Raw genomic sequence first — 17257 nt, forward strand, 5'->3', positions numbered from 1 at the left:
ACATGTGCTGAATGAGAATATAAGTAATTTTGTCCAAGATTCCACAGTGATTAGATGGCAGTGACAAAATTCAAATCCAGATGTTCCTGTCTTCAAGATCTCTGTAATGAGAAATACTGTAATGTCACAAAGCATTATTTATATGCTTAATGGGACTGAAAGCATTAATTGCTAGGAGCCAAAATCTGTCCAAGCAAAGCATGAACACATTTTGTACCTCGTGTCTCTTCTTGTAGGTGTTTAGCACTAAGTTTCACTGCTCCAATTCTCCAAATCTGGCATTGGTCTTCTTTATTTCTTTGCTCTCCCACAGTACATGATCACACAGTCAGGAAATGGAAATAGCTCCTCCTACCTAGAAACAGGCTGACAATATTTTTTAAAGGAATAAAAACCTGCCTTTAAAAAAAATTAGAAATTCTGTGTAACCTAATTACAAGCGTAACACTTTAAAAGGGTACTAACATTATTTTCCAAAAAAAGGAATATTGGTTGATTTATTAAATTATACATAGTAAGATGTTAAATATAGTTTGAGTACTAAGTTTTTCCTTTCAAGTCAGTGCACATAAGAAGAAAACCCTCAAAGAAAGCAGGGCTTCTGGGGCTGAATTTAACACTATTTAAGGAAAGAAAACCTTAGCTAGGGGACATAGCTGTTAACATGGTGATTTGTAAAGCCTTAGATTTCTAATAGGGTATGACTGTTTCAAGGAAAACATATTTTGTTTCTAGGTAACATTTCAAGTCTGATTATGAACAAATGCTACAAAATCGATCTGTAATGAGAAATACTGTAATGTCACAAAGCATTATTTATCTGCCTAATGGGACTGAAAGCATTAATTGCTAGGAGCCAAAATCTGTCCAAGCAAAACATGAACACATTTTGTACCTCGTGTCTCTTAATGTAGGTTTTTTAATGAATTCGAGTGTAACAAAAATGTTAGAAAATCAGCAAACACCTGTAGGTTTTCTTCACCCACTTGGATTATCATAGCTGTTTCTTGTTAATAGTGGCCTGAATCATACCTGCTCAGAAGTGCCCAGCAAACAGCAGACATGTGGCTTCTTGTTAGCTCAGCTCTAAAACATTGTGAAGTAGTGAATGGCTGGCTGGGGTTTTTTAAAGTTTCTCTAGATTCATTTTGCCAGCTTTCTAATAAAATCTGGCTTCCCCCTAGTATGTGCACCTAGATGTAGCTCTCTCTGTAGTCTTAAAACTGGGTTTATAGTGTTAGAATTTCTCACTGAAAACCATTAGGTGCCATCATGCTCAATGCTGTGGCTCACACGGAAGTATTAAAAAACTGAGAAGTGGAAAGACTGTGTCATCAGTACTTAGAGTAATAAGATTTACATGAATTTGGCCCTGACCGGTTTGGCTCAGTGGATAGAGCATCAGCCTGTGAACTCAAGGGTCCGAGGTTCCATTCCGATTGAGGGCATGTACCTTGGTCATGTACCTTGGTTGTGGGCACATCCTCAATGGGGGGTGTGCAGGAGGCAGCTGATCAATGTTTCTCATCAATGTTTCTAACTCTATCCCTCTTCCTTCCTCTGTAAAAAAAAAAAAAAAAAAAAAAAAAAAAAAAAAAAAAATCAATAAAATATATTTCAAAAAAGAATTTATATGAATTTGGAGATATATTCAGAGTCTATCAACACTCTTAATTCTGGGGTCCAGGGTTGGAGATACCCACCATTCTATGAGCTGTAAATACCTCTAATTTTTCTCATCAAATAGAAAACAGTGTCTCATTCCTCATAGAAGCACATGAAGTGAAATACTTTTCTTGTGGGAGCATTTCTTTTCTGAAAAATACAAATAGCTGTGCACCAGGCACCCTGCCAGGTACTTACATACATTTCTCATGTAACCTTCACAACAGGCCTGTGAAGTTGGTACTTGTAAGAAAGAGGGTAAGCTGGTTTGTGCTGTGGTAACAAATAACTCTACCATTTCAGTGGTTTAAAGTGGCAGAGGTTTAATTTCTGCTTTGCAAAGTCTGCTGTGGTTCTGGGCAATTGACCCCGGGGCTCATCTGCGTGTCTCCACATACACTCATGTCCCCTGGAGAATCAAGTCAGGCAACCAAATGTAGTCACTCCTGAAAGGGACTTTGGTCCCCCCATGCTCATTTCCATTGGTCAAAGCAAGCCACATGGCTACCTCTAACTTCAAGGGAGCAGAAAGTGCGTCCTGCTATTGCTCAGAGGGGTAGGGTGAAAACCTTGGTGTAGCAAAAATGTTATTTCTGGTAAACAGTAATAACTGTACTATTTTCATCATTTTACAGGTAAGAGAACTATAAAGGGAAATAATGCCCAAAGTTAAAACAACTCAAATTAGGTGACTATATAATTGGTTGTCCGGACCACAATATCCTTGCCAGTGAAGGGGCACAGTCTCAATCAGTAACTCCCCAAATCTGGGGCAACCTGACTTGCCCACCTTGGGATTCAGAGACCCACTCTGCACCTCTTCTGGCTGGGATCTATCTCCCTCATGGGTTGAGGAGTGTGTGGGCCAAAGGGTTTTGCTCAATCAGAGCCAGGGCCATTGCCTCTAGGTCATGCTCCAGGTCCCTGCAGCAGCCAGAACTCCCCGCCAAAATAACTCCAAACATCTTCCAGAGCCTCTGTGTGCATCTCCCAGGTGGATTTTCCAAAATGCCAACAAAGCCACAGATGTGCACACACCTAGGCCCAAAGGATCCCAGGGGCAGCTGGTGGACTCAGTTTTGTTAATGAAAAAAAACATCGAAACCTGTAAAGAATTTTTTAAAGAGTTTATTTGAGCCTTACTGTGGACAATTGCCGGGAAGCAGAACCTCAAGGGATTGAGATAATGCTCCGAAGAATGGTGGGTTACATTTCTCTATTTATACCCCGAAATCAAAGGAGGGACATAGGTGGGTTACATGAAATTCATTGGTGATGGAGTAAGGAGGCGGGAGACAGCAAAGTGGTGGGAAACTCCTGGGATTGGATAAAAAGTAAAATGATGGAGCTGTTCTCAGGTGAGTGCAGGAACAATTAACATGAAAGAGAAGGAATTTGAGGCATCTGTCCTGATGCTCACCACATTTGGTTGTGCCCCAGGGGCTCTGGAAAAAGGGAAGTTACAAGTTACCCAGACATCTCACACTGACTGGAAATGGGGATACCTCTCAGAGTAGCTACAAAGATGAAGTGAGGTCATGCCCATGCAAGAACTTTGAGAACCGAAACATGAGACACAAATTAAAGGAGTTCTCCCTGGTAATCTTTTTGTGCAGGTCAAATGCCAGAGGTCAGACAAATCAATACCGACAAACACTAGGCTGCTGGTTAATAGTCTTTCTGAGTCCTAGAATTATTGTGTGAAGTGGTTTTAAAACTTCAAAATCGATCCATTACTAGGTGAAGTTGAATTGATTAAATGACAAGGGAATAGCATTTAGCACTGTTTTTATCTTGGAGACTGTATTCTAAGGCTGTTTAGTCGAGGTAGGATTTGGAACTGAATTTAGAAAAAGCTGATCAACAATCTCCGGGTGTTCAAAGAACACTCAGGGATCCAACTGAAAAAGGTCATGTTTACAGAGGAGGAAACTGGGGCCCAGAGCGATTAAACCTGCAGGTTTTCTTGTCACAGGACGGACACAGAGGTGACTAGAACTCCTCCCACAACTCCCACTGTTCTCTTTAAAGCCCCAGTGTTCTCATCTCATATGGTACCAGAGCCCCGTGGTACAAGCAACATGAGGATGACCTAAAGTAATGACTGTAAAGCACTGGGTGTAGTCAGCACTCAAGAAATAGTAACCCTTTATGATTATGACACCAAAGTAGGGTCCTCGTGTGTTTCAACAGCAAAGATTCCACTTAATTGTCCCTACTTTCAAACTTCAGTGCATGGCATAAGTGACTGAAGGAGGTTTTCGATTTATCAGAAAATTGTCAAAGGTGTGCTTGCTGTTTTAAATACATAAAAGAAAGGGGTGTGTGTGTGTGTGTGTGTGTGTGTGTTAAGTTCATATTATTTAAAAAAAAAGAATTCATGTATTAACTATAAGAAGCTGAGGATATTAATGGATCCTATCAGATGAGTGATCACAAACCACCGGAAGTGTGGCCCCTGCTGCTCAGATGTTGGAGATTACGATGCACATAGAGAGGACCCTGAGGTGGACTTCTGAGTCCAAGGGACTCACTAGCTGAATGTCTTCAGGCCAGTTGACTTCCACTCTGCAGACCTCTTTTCCCTCTCCTGAAAAGGGAGGTAAGAGCAGTCCCTGCCTCTTTGGGTGGTTGTGAGCATTTAGTTCTGGGCCTGCTGCAAGGAGAGGTTTCATCAGTGGAGTGAGATGACTGTTATAAAAACTTTTCAGGGTACAAGATATATGCTAAGGAATGAAAGGAAATCATTTAGAGAATAATCTCAACTTTATTCTTGGACAGGCACAATTCCACGTACAGGCACTTCACATGGAAGCCAGCCTCCTCAGCCTCAGGATTTTTAGGGTAAAAGATATATGCTAAGGAATGAAAGGAAATAATTTAAAGAATAATCTCAACTTTATTCTTTGACAGGCACAATTCCACGTACAGGCACTTCACACGGGAGCCAGCCTCCTCAGCCTCAGGAGGCCCCTCCTGAAGTCTTCTGGGATGCCCGTGGGCTTGCTGGTGGCTGGATTCACAAAAACGTGGACCGAGGACCCGGTGGTACAGGCCAAAGTGTCAAACTGCACCAGCTTGGGGTGGCCAAAGAAAAAGCCGTCATTGAGGTCACGGTGGTCGGCTGTGGGCGGCTCCTGGGCGGGCTTGGGTGGAAACAAAGCAAGGCGGTAATGCACACTGGAGTGGCCCACTTTCTCCACGGCCAGAGCAGCCACTGGGACCTGAGGGAAGCTGACTTGAGCGTGGAAGGTGCACTGATTGGTCACCATGAACCCCACCAAGGGGGACGTCTGCAAGCGGGTTTTCAGGCCACAGTACCTAGAAGGTTCAATCACAATGCTTATTCCAGGTCAGCAGGGCGCGCTCTCCCATCCCAGGGACAGTGTGTTTTAGCAGCACCGACTTCAAAGAGCCCAGAATCAAATCCCAGCTCCGCCATGCACCAGCTGAGTTACCTTGGGCAAGTTGCCCAACTTCCTATTCCCTCAGTTCCACAACAGTATGATGTCCATACTGTGGGACTGCCTCAGAGACTGAGAATTAAATGATGAATATAATTCAGTACAACATTTAATATTTAAATAGTTCCTAGACATAACACGTTCTTACAAACATTGGTTGTGATTAATATTATTATGTCCATCTCGCCCTTGCTTCTTATCATGAAAAGCCAAGTACTTTTGTGTTAAATGAGAGAAAAAGCCAGATACTTTTGTGTTCAATGAGAGGGGGAAAAAATATTCATTTATTAGAGATAATTGTCTCTTACCTTCAATATGTAAAATACTTTTAAGGACAGGTACCAGGTATTGTTTATTTCATATATATATACATATATATATATATTATTGCTTTTTTCAAAAGAAAGGGAGAGGAATAGAGAGTTAGAAATATTGATGAGAGAGAAACATGGATCAGCCGCTTCTTGCAAATCCCCCACTGGGTATGTGCCCACAACCAAAGTACATACCCTTGACGGGAATCAAACTGGGACTGTTCAGTCCACAGGCTGACGCTCTATCAACTGAGCCAAACTGGTTAGGGCTCTTGTTTATTTCTTAAGTTTGTTGACTAGACATGAGGTTGCACCTGAGATCAATTTGGAGGTTGAATAGAATCGAAGATGAAAAGTGTAAGGCCGAGTTACAGCTTCTCCTCTCCTCCTCGCCAAAGAAGCCACTTATGATTTAAACATTTTAATCACGTTGTCTTTTTTTTTCTTGAGAAAATTAAGACTGGATGTGAGAATTCACTGTAAGGGAACAATCGTGTAAAGGTTTGACTTTGGAGCTGTTCACTGAGTCACTGTTCACAGCAAGGAGACAAACACAAGCTTGTCTCTGCCCAGGGAGAGCACCAAACGTGCCTGAGGCCAGCCCCCTGGGTGTCCACTGAGGTCCCCCATCATGACATTAGATGCACTCACTTACTGACACGGAAAGCTGTTGAGTGAAAAGGATCGGGTTATAGAACAGTATGCGCCATTCGATCTCACTGGTTTTATAAGAACATGTTTGTTTATGTACTCATTGTCCAGAAAATAACTTTGAAAGGATAGATTCCAAAATGGTTTCAGTTATCTAGCAGTGGAGTTTGGAATAACTTTTGTCTTCATTTTGCTCATGAATTTTCTAACGTGTGATTTGCCTATGAAATAAGAAGAGAAGTGTTATTTTTAAAACTGTCTGAATATGGATTTCATTTTAAAAAATATTTTTATTGATTTCAGAGAAGAAGGGAGAGAAAGTTAGAAACATCAATGATGAGAGAGAATCATTGATTGGCTGCCTCCTGCACAACCCCCACTGGGGATTGAGCCCACGACCAGAACATGACCCCTGACCTGGAATCAAACAACAACCTTCCGGTTCATAGGTCAACACTCAACCACTGAGCCTCACCAGCCCGGCTGAATTTCATTTTTTAAAGAGCTCTGGAGAAATGAGCAGGCTGATAAACCCAGATCCTTCCTTCTTGTGCCCACAAGGATCCTGCTCTGGCCGCCTTCCCGGGGGCTTTCCTCAGGAACACCTGAGGAGGGTAAAGTGAGGCAGGAAAAGAAGAGCCTTGCCCTCCAGGGTAACTCCAAGATCCAGCGGGAACCAAATACCTCCTTTTTTGTTTCCCATGTTTCTTTGTGGCTTCGCTTTCTTATTTCTCTGCCACTTTCCTCATTCTTTTAGGGCACGGACAGGAAAGAAATAGCACCTCTTCCCAGCAAGAGAGCGGAATTTCATGAGCTCCTTATGCCCCTGAGCCTGGCCAGGATGCCTGTAAATAATTAAAATGCAGAGGGCACTTTTAAACAATGCCATCGTGGATGAGTGCCTGGCGGCCAGGGCTCTGCTGGGTGCATTACATTTTGTATCCAGTTTTCAAAATAGCCCTTGCAAAGCAGGTCTCATCTTTCCCATTTTCCAGGAGAGAAAGGAAGTGGAGAAGCCGAACAAGTTTCCCAAAGGCACGCACGAGATACGTGGTGGGTCAGGCCCAAACTTCAGGCTCTCCGTGGCCAGAGTTTAAATCGTGTCCTCCATTCTCACTTATAGATGGTGAAGCCAAAATCTACGTTTTAGTCCAGTGGGTGAACTGCATCTAAGTGTCTTTGTGACTTTAAACATTGCATCTTCTTTAAATGCTGCATGACAGCTTCACTACATTAGGACAGGAAAGACTTTCTGGTTGTAAGTTCACAACCCGATCTGATTAGGCTGGTGGTAACAGCAGGGTAACTTAGTGAGAATTTTGGTTCTTGTCTCATCTTTGCGGGAGTTTTAATTTTACAAGCATTTATGTATGTGCACATATTCTAAAAGTCAAGTGGTTGCTCAAAGCTTATGGCAAAAACAGTAGTTAGTTCTCTAGCTGGTTAACTCTTTGGCCAAGAAGTTCTTAGAATGATTCCATTCACTCAACAACCTCCACTGCACACCTGCTCTTTGTAAGTTAGTGAGGTTAGATCATTAAGAGAGAAATCGTGCCCTCAGGACTTCTCAATTTTAGGGGTGGAGGGTGGGATGGGATCAGCTCTTGTCCTCCCTTCAGCAAAGGAAGGCACTCATCGTGTTCCTTTCTGGTTCCCTTTCCACTCTTTGTTTCTTCTTCCTTTCTTCTTCTCCTCAACATCCATTTATTGTGCACCTACTAAGTTACAAGGATGTGCGAGGCCTGGAAAAGAAAACAATAAGCAAGCTAGACAGCAACAGTAGCTGTCCTCGGGTAGCCCGGGTCTAAAGGGGTACAACCACCATGCTGTACCATGAAGACCTGACTTGATCTAGGGTATCAGGGAAAACCGGAGGAAGTGACAGCTGAGCTGAGACCTGAAGAATATGTAAGAACACTCCATCCTAGTGAACAGTAGGGGCAAGAAGAGTCTTTCAGGTGTAAGAACAGCATATGTGAAGGCCCAGAGGCCAGAGCCAGTAGGGTACATCCTAGAGATAATAAAAGTCCTAAATGGCTGGAACACAGTCTGCCAGAGAACGCTGCAAAGGCAGCAGATCTATTAAACTCCCAACCCCAGATTCAGTGCCAGCTCAGCCTTGAAGACCAATAAATCTCTGGGGCATTCACGGCTCAGATTCAGATCAGATGCTTATAATCCCACCCTGGTTTGTACCCAACTCCAGCAGCTGAGTTCAGTCTTACCTATTAATCCCCTCTTCCATGTTCCCGCCTTCTTTTCTGCTGCTATACCAGTAATTAGGTTCTGGCTTGACCACTGTCCTGCCTTAACCCCGATCCTGAGGCCCTGCCTGGGTGCCTCCCTGGGCTCTGGTGCCTCTGTGGCAGGAGGCAGTGTGCACATGCAGGACCTGGTGCCTCTGGGTCTGTGTGAAGACCCAGCCCTGCTGCCTCCCGAGGTCTGGAAAGAAGCCTCAGTCAGAAGGTAGGACAGTGGGCGTGTGGCACAGAGACAGCTTTCAGACAGAAATTGTTTACACAGAATGACAGAAACTATTTCTGTCATTCTGTGTAAACATCATAGAATGGGCCATAGCCTGTGGTCAGTCACCTCGAATACCAGGGCAGGATGTGAGATGGAGCAAGTATCTATATAAGCCTTTACCCCATGCTATGTTTATCTTGTCTTACCACTTGGTATTTCTAAACTCTTAGAACAAGTTGCTATCTGCAAATATAAGAAGCTAGTATAATGAACTGAGAACAGCCACCTTAGGAAAACGCCCAGACGCAGCTGGCTGCTGATTGATGCTGTTGCGAGTTTCCAAGTGCATGCATTGGGTCCCCAAACTGAGCAACATTAAAGAACAGCATCTGCTGTCAGAGCAGAACGCTTTCTTTTGCCACAGTGTTCTTGCCACAGGTTTATTTGGTAAATCAGTGTGAAAATGACAAGAATATCCAACATGTCTCAAGAGGCACAATTTGTAAAAGCAAAAATCTCCCAATCCATGTTCAGGGTCTGATGAAGAATTCAAGACCGAAAAATTAAGGATGTGAAACAAATTCATTGAAACATTTTGACTAAAAATAAGACGACCGTGACAGTATGCTCAATTAACAGGAAAACACAGTCTTAAAGGGCAAATGTGGTAGATGACGATCTGTTTTATTGGACATCCAAGGCAGAATCCATCATTAAGTGAGACTAGATTTGAGAGGAACTTTGAACCCAAGCACAACGATATCACAACTGTTGTGGCTTTTGCCTCTGCTGGAGTTGCTCTCTGAGCAAGAGATTTCAAAGAAAGCATTTCTGAAAGTGACTTTCAAGCCCTCAAAATTAATCAGGCCAGGGTTACCCAGAGATGGAAGGTGGGGAGGAGCAAGAGGGAGGGATTACAAAAGGGGCATCAGGAAACTTTGCAGTAAGGGAGGTGGAGTGTGAGGTTCATTTATCTTGATTACAGTGATGGTTTCACAAGTGTGCGTGCAAGTGTGCCCAAACTCATCAAATTGTGCACTTGAAAACATGCCCAGCTTATTTTATGTCAGTTATACTTTCAAGAAATCTGTTTACAAAGAATGCAATGGAGAGAAATTCACCAATATCTTAGCAATAGTATATCAATACATTAACAACACCAGTCCTGACTATAGGCTGGTTAATGATACTCTTCTTTATCCATTTCTGAATTTTCCAAAATTTTTTGAACATATCAAAAATCATAACTATTTCTGAGGGGGGGGAAAGGAATTAGATATACAAAGAAATTTGGAGAAAATAGTCTATGCTTAATGAGCCTGAAGAACATGGGGTGAAAAAAAAAAAAAAGCAACCAAAGATAAGACACTTCAAATGATAAAAGATCCTCTATTCTTTCAAAAGCCATGGTGCGGTGTAAGCGACTATGAGAAAGTTCTGTGAGTTCCATAGGAACAAAAATGTCTAAATCTAAAGCAACCTATGGAAAAAAACACCATATTAACAAAATGCATCATTTAGCTTGACTTTCCAGCTCATGTGTCTTTCAAATAAACCAGTGGGAGACAGATGCAGGGAATAGGGAGAAGGAAAAGACAATGCCAGCCCGCAATAGGAGGTAAATTTTAATATGATGTCATGATCCATAATTTCTTGAATTCACCCATAAATATGAGGATTAAGGGATAACCCAACATTATTAGCAAGTGACCCACATCACACATCCCTAATAACAATAGCTACTGCAAAGTACAAGTCAGGGCAAGGAAAAAGCTGTTCCACATCGGACCAATCTCAGTTTCTACCCTTAGAAATGTTTGCTAAATCTGTCTATACTGGGCTGAGGATTCACTCTGAGTTTTTATTAATAGTAAAAGTAGAACTTTCCAGGGGGTTCTCAGACCCAGAGAAACTGCTAACATCAGGGCTATAATCATTGATAGGCCATGCCCATAAGTGTCTTGACAAGGCAGAAGGGAGGGAAGACAATAGTCATTGGATGATGACTGTGTCAGGGACTATACGTGTTGGTAACTTACACTGCCCCTTTTCAATTTTGTAACTACATCATCCTGGTTTTACAGATGAGGAAACAGGATAAGAAGGTAATGTAATTACCTGAAGTCACATAGCTGATAAAATAAATGGAGGCACATTTCCTCTGGCAGTGAGGAAAGTGCTAATTTTTGGCCTCCTCTCTTATCAGGCCTCGCTGTCAAAGCCCTGCAAACACCCTTTATGACTCTTCAACCAGGTTTTCTTGGGGCTATTTCCAAAGCTCAGGTGTAGTATGATGTCTCCCCTTTCATCTCTCATTTTTGGAGGGTGGAATTATTTCCATGTTCCTAAACAGACACAGGAGGAAGAGAATGGGGCAAAATGTATTGTTTGCACTGCCCAGGTGGTCAATGGGCCCCGTACCAAATTCACCAGCCCTCAGCCTGGCTGGGGAGCTCCCCCTGTTCTTACACCTTGTGTAACCAACAGCGCAATGTTAAAAAATAGGCACAACATGTGGAAAGCAGGGGAATGGAGTCAGTCCCAACTGGTCCCTAATTCCTGACTCTGACTCTTGCTGGCTGTATGACCTCTAACAAATAACTTAACCTTCATTAGCCTCAGTTTCCTCCTCTGGAAAATGGGAAGGATTACACCTGTTTTAAAGAGGCACCAAAGAAATAGTTCTTTCCCATTCTACTTGTTCTCCCACAACTTCTGCCCCTTCTGGACAAGGGGTATATTCCTGACCCAAAGGCAGAAAACTCATTAGCTGGTAAGAAACCTCTGACATTCTACAGAGAATTTCAGCTAAGAAGAGCACAGCAGTGGGTGCTTGAGGTGACGGGCCCTGGGTGGATGGAGTTGGAACAGCTATTTGGACACAAGCATAAGACAGAAGAGCAGATGAGGCCAATCAAGAAAGAAGAGAGCTTTGAAGTACACAGATGTTATGAGAAAGAGAAGAGCAGAATGAGACCACCATCGTGGCTCCTGAATGATAATGAGATAGCATGGAGGGCCCGCCCTTGGTTCCTCTTCCTTAGATTGAGTGACATCTGGTCTCCATTTCATCCGAGCCTGAGGAGGCTCCCATTCCTTATATCGACACAACACAAACAGAACATTGAGAGGAACAAAAGGACTGTTATGAGAGTTCTGAGAGTTTCTGACGCACAGTAGGTGCCCAGTAAACGCTAATACAATTTCTTCCCTGGACTTGATTGAGGGAGATTAAATGCACTTAAACTGGCCTCGCGTGAATGCACCCATATCTGTGTTTGGGTCATCTTCTAGTCTGGAATCCATGGCCAAACTAACTTTGCAAGATATACTGCACAATTAGTGTGCACCTCTTAGCCTTGGCTAATTACCTCTTTTATCAATTAAAAATATTTTCCCATTAAGCCAAGGAGTTGAGACAGAGAAAGGAGTCTCTCCTCTATTTCGAAAGCCTCTGAAAAATCCTGCGAGATAATGTCACTGATTTGGTTAATTTCAGGTGCACATCGGGCCATTCAACCTAAGTGAATTTAATGACTCAGGACAGGCTGGGCGATGAATGTCCCAGTAAATCATTTATAACTGCAAGCATAAAAATTAAAAATCAGTCTGAAGAGCAAGATAACGTAATGCTAATGACGGAGGGCAGTAATCTGGAGAGAGAGGTGCCCCGCTTTAATCAGGCCCATTCGCTGGAGGAGCGCTAAGCCTCCAGGGGATTGTTCTGGAGACAAAAGGCTGGGAATCTACTTCAGTCTTTAATGACTCACCATGATAAAAGAAATTAACTGAATTTTCATGTTATAATTATAAAACTTAATAGGGATTCCCCCCCCCCTTCATATTTTTATTTTTCTCCTAGATGGCATAAACCAAAATACAGCCTATTCTCCTTATAGGGAGGACCTTAAAAGGTTGCATCCCGTTAAAAGTTCAGTTAATAAATTCTGTTCAGGAAGAGGAATTGCCAATGCTATAACGGAGGCAGTTCTAGGGGTCTTGGGAAATTAGAAAAGTCTTTACCTTGATCTTCAATGTTTATATAACACTGTATCCCTCCAAGTCAGTCGGAATCAAGAATGAGGTAAGAAAATTCTGCTTTCAAACCACAAATGGAACATTCTCCTTTCCTTGACGTTTCTGCTGGTGGACACCTACTCATATTTCCAAGTCTCATTCAGGTGGAACTTCCAGGAGACCTTCCCTCATCTTTCCCCCTTTTCCAGAATTTGCCATCTTGAAGGCTCATCACTTTCTTCTGGGTTTCCTCTGAACCTTGTCCACGAACTAATTCTGGACTTAGCACACTGCACTGTATTATACAATAGTAAGATCATTGCATTCTCAAACCATAAACTCCCAGATAATCTGGCAACCATAACTAATTGATCCTCCAAATATCTGGCACAGAGCAGGCATTTGATAATATTTGTCAGTTGATTGAGATTTACCTTTACTCTAGGCCAGTGGTCGGCAAACTCATTAATCAACAGAATGGCAAACTGTGGCTAGCAGGCCGCATGTGGCTCGTGAGCCGCAGTTTGCCAACCACTGCTCTAGGCTAACATAGGATAACCAAGTGGGAGAAATCTCAGGAAAACACCAACCCTTTGGCAATGAAGAATAAAACACATACAAAGAGAAATGAGGGGAGTGGGGGGTGGGAGTGTTTTTTCAGTAGGTAAGTTTCTTTAAGTACACACACTCACACACATACACACAAATTCTTGCTTGATAATAAGATAAAACTATGGGGTCTTATCTCTGGAGGATTTAAGTTTATTTCCAAGAGCCTTTGATAAAATTACAGTCTTTTCCTGAGCAGCTGGAGTAATATTGCTCCATATAATTTCCTCTCTACAGGAGTCACATGGTAAGGTGAATAAGTAAGGATTTTTCAGTTACAAGCAAAAGAAATCTATTTCAATCAACAGGGGAAAAATTAAGTCTTGAGAGTATTTTGTTATTAGGACATAGAAGTATTTTACCAAAACCAAGGGCAGGCCCACGGCTAGACATCAGGAAGTGTGGAACCGAGAACTGGGAAATTGTCTCATCCACAATTTTCTTTCCTCCTGGGGCTCATATTCCCTTGGTCTGCCTCAACCTCTATACCAATTTCATTGCATCAGAATCTCCTACAGGACTTTTTGAAATGCAGATCGCGGAGCTCCTCACCAGGGTTTCCAAATCAGTAGGTCTGAGGAGGGGCCTGAGAATTCCCAATTTAACCAGCTCTCCGGTGATGCTGCTGGTCTGGATACCAACTTTGAGAACCACTGTTCTGCACCAGTTAGTGCACAGGGCAGGAAGATGGCCACCAGAGATGCTGCATTTGCAGGTCACAGCTCTCACCATCAAGAGAGACTCACCCTGGTCCCTCTACCAACCTCCTAACAGATAAAACTGACTGGCCCAGTTGGAGTAAGATGTCTTCCTGGGGCCCTCAGCTATGGCCAGACACATAGCTGACTGTGGGCAGACTGTGCAGTTCCCAAGGAAGAGGGGCTGAGCAGACATCCAGCGTGACTGCCACGAGCATGAAGAAGCCTCTCATTTTCACTGGAGTAAAAACCCAGATGCCTTTATCACAGCAAAAGCTCAGGACCCAGAACACCCATCCTCAACCAAAACAAAACTTTGAGTTATTCCCATCTCTGTAAGCTAGGGGTGTCGAACTCAATCAGAGAAGGGGCCAAAATCTAAAATCCAGCCTAAATAGCGGGCCGAATGGTTTACTGAACAGTCATAAACTGACAATGTCATAAACTGACAGCGGAGTGCAGTGATGACAGCGCGGTGCGGGCCACATTGCAAGGCCTGGCGGGCTGGATTTGGCCCGCGGGCCTTGTGTTTGACACATGTGCTGTAAGCAATAGCCCCTATCAAACACAGATGGGCAGAGAGGAAGCAGAATTTACACCAGACTTTGTGAGACGCTCCAGCAGAGGGTGGAAGAGCTCTGTCTAAGGCAGTGGTACTTAGCCAGGGAAGACTTTGCCCCTCAGGGGCGCTTGGAAAATTCTGGAGATAGTTTTGATTTTCATAATTTTGATGAGATGATGAGGTGGATAGTGGCCAGAGATGCTGCTAAATATCCTACAAGGCACAAGACAGCCCTCACAACAAAAATTACCTGGCCTTAAATGCCAATAGTGCTGAGGTTGAGAAATCCTGGTACAGAGCCTACAAGATCTTCAATAATAATAACAATAATAATAAGATAATGACAGTCTTCTCATCCATCTCAGGGACAACAGTGCTCCATGTAGTTGAATCCCGGTCCCACCTGCTGAGTCTGGGCCTTACACTGCTGCTTGTTGGCTGAATGAGGGTGGGTAAGCCACAACACCTCTAAACCTCAGTTTCCACATACATCAAATGGGATAATAGGGGATTTGGAGAGAAGATATAATGGAATGTTATTCAGCCATTAAAAAGAAAACCTTGCCATTTGCAACAACATGGATGGAATTTGAGGGCATTATGCTAAGTTAAGTAAGTTAAGCAGAGACAGACAAATGTGATATGATTTCACTTTTAGGTGAAATATAAAAATACTTAATTCATAAAAACAGAGAGCAGATTGATGGTTGCCAAGGGAGGGGGTTAGAGGGAATTGGTGAAGGTGATCAATGGGTACAAACTTTCAGTCATAAGATGACTAAGTTTGGAATGTAATGTACAACATGGTGAGTATAGTTTACAATACTGTACATTTGAAAGTTGCTAAGAGTGTAGATCATAAAAATTCTCACCATGAAAGAAACATCATATTGTCAGTTTATGGATGCGTTTACTAACCTTACTGTGGTAATTAAACATTAACAATACATAAGTATAACAAATAATTGCACTTCAAAGTTACATAATGTTATATATCAATTATATCTCAATAAAGCCAGGGGGATTTACTAAATTAAAAAAAAAAGAGGCTATGTTTTTCTTGAAAAGAATGAATAGGAGGGTGGGAAAGTATCTTATCTTTCAGAAAGGAGACTCTAGACCTTGTGATATCATTCCGCACTCTCTCTCCATCTCATGGCAAAATGTTCTTACGTTGGCACTTTTCATATTGAATTAGGGAAAGTGAATATTAATCTGAATAGATACTAATCATCCATGACAGAAATCTCCAGCTCTGATCAAACTTTCATAACATATTAGGAGTAAAAAGCCCTCTCCTGCCTCTCACAGGCCAATGTCCATGCTGCCTGTAAGCATGTGGTAATAACAAGCATCTGTCCATCTGCAAAAGGCTCCTATGTAGGCCAGTGACACTGAAAATTGAGACTGCAATCGAAATGTTAACTGGCAGAGGGACAAGGCCAGCCTCCACCCAATGGACAGTAGAATCCACTGTTCCCTGGTTTCTCTGGAATGCCAGCACCAAGCTCTGCCCATAAAAATGTCACATTCAGGAAAGCATTACATCTTTGAACTTCAGAAATCGAAAGGCCTTATGTATCTTCTAATTGTCTCACTTTTGAGCTTTCAGTTCAGGGAAGGACTAGGTGAGTTATCTGCTAAATCTTTTATAGGAATTGGACTAAGCTAGAGTGGAGGAATATTCTGAAAGTTCTTCTCTTCTAATGCAATTTATGATGGATGGTCCTTTAAAATTTTGAGCCAAAATCTCACTGGACTGTGTGGTGTTTTATTTTTTATTTTGTTTTGATACAATCTGATAGTCTTTCATTTCATATGTTAGCTGTATGTCAAGATTACTGAATTGTTTCTCCTTTCTTATTTTGCTTTCTCTGTTGGCAAATCCATTTTCTTGATTTCTTATTGCCTCTCCTTTTCTGACTTATAGATTGACAAAGATATTCATAATTCCTTTTGTTTAATCTGTTGCTTTGAAAGCTGTAGCTTGTATTTCTATTCTTCTAGTGGTTGCACTTAATATTTAACTCACTCACTTACTTGTATATTTGTATTATACAACAAAGTCTCAAATTACTCAGTATTTCTATAGTCTTCCCAAATATGGCACAGATGTTAACATGGCCATTTGACCCACAAAGCCTAAAAGATTTACTATCTGGAAGGAAGGGAAAGGAAGGGAAGGGAAGGGAAGGAAAGGGAAGGGAAGGGAAGGGAAGGGAAGGGAAGGGAAGGGAAGGGAAGGGAAGGGAAGGGAAAGGAAGGGAGATGAGTACCCTGGGTTCTGAAAGCCTTTTGTTCCAATCCCTACAACACGCAGCTCTAATCCCTGCCCTAGGCTTAGACAAAATGCTTTAGTCCTCTAGTAGATCCCCTCAATTCCATTTGAGGAGTGGATTGTTGTGTCTTGCAATTAAAAATATCCTGTTGTGATTAAGCTGCAGGAAGCTAGGCCTGTATCACATTCAGAATTGTGTGCTCAGAGCCTCCTAGCAGTGTTAGCACAAAACAGCTGCTCAATGAAAATTTGCCAGAAGCATGCTTGGATGAGAAAGTTGTGACTACAGTGGTTTAAGAAAGTGGCAGCATTGGAGATGCCTCACCAAGTTGTCTTGGAACCGCAGAAAGGAGGGTTTCTCTGGTGAAATTAAATCAGTGGTGGTTTTTACCAGAAGCCATTGCCAAAACTTCAATAGTTCAAAGAAAACACAGTGTAAGCTCCAATATTCAAAGGGCTTTTCTGCTCCCTTGGAAGGAAGGAAGGAAGGAAGGAAGGAAGGAAGGAAGGAAGGAAGGAAGGAAGAAAGAAAG

General features: G+C 42.4%; 1 protein-coding gene across 6 annotated transcripts in view; it reads right to left on the bottom strand.

Annotated features, from left to right (window-relative positions):
• Positions 1 to 2792: 2792 nt before the first annotated feature.
• The window catches only part of LOC311628136 (uncharacterized protein), a 108970-nt gene continuing 94505 nt past the window's right edge, over positions 2793 to 17257 (bottom strand). For all 6 annotated transcript variants that reach the window (XM_084895039.1, XM_084895040.1, XM_084895042.1 and 3 more), the window contains one exon: positions 2793 to 4986. In XM_084895039.1, the coding sequence (XP_084751165.1) occupies positions 4602 to 4986 (385 nt within the window). In that variant the 3' untranslated portion in view covers positions 2793 to 4601. The remainder of the gene's footprint in view (positions 4987 to 17257) is intronic.

This window comes from Pipistrellus hanaki (genome assembly GCF_964339955.1).
Source record: "Pipistrellus hanaki genome assembly, chromosome: 9".
Classification (NCBI taxonomy): domain Eukaryota; kingdom Metazoa; phylum Chordata; class Mammalia; order Chiroptera; family Vespertilionidae; genus Pipistrellus; species Pipistrellus hanaki.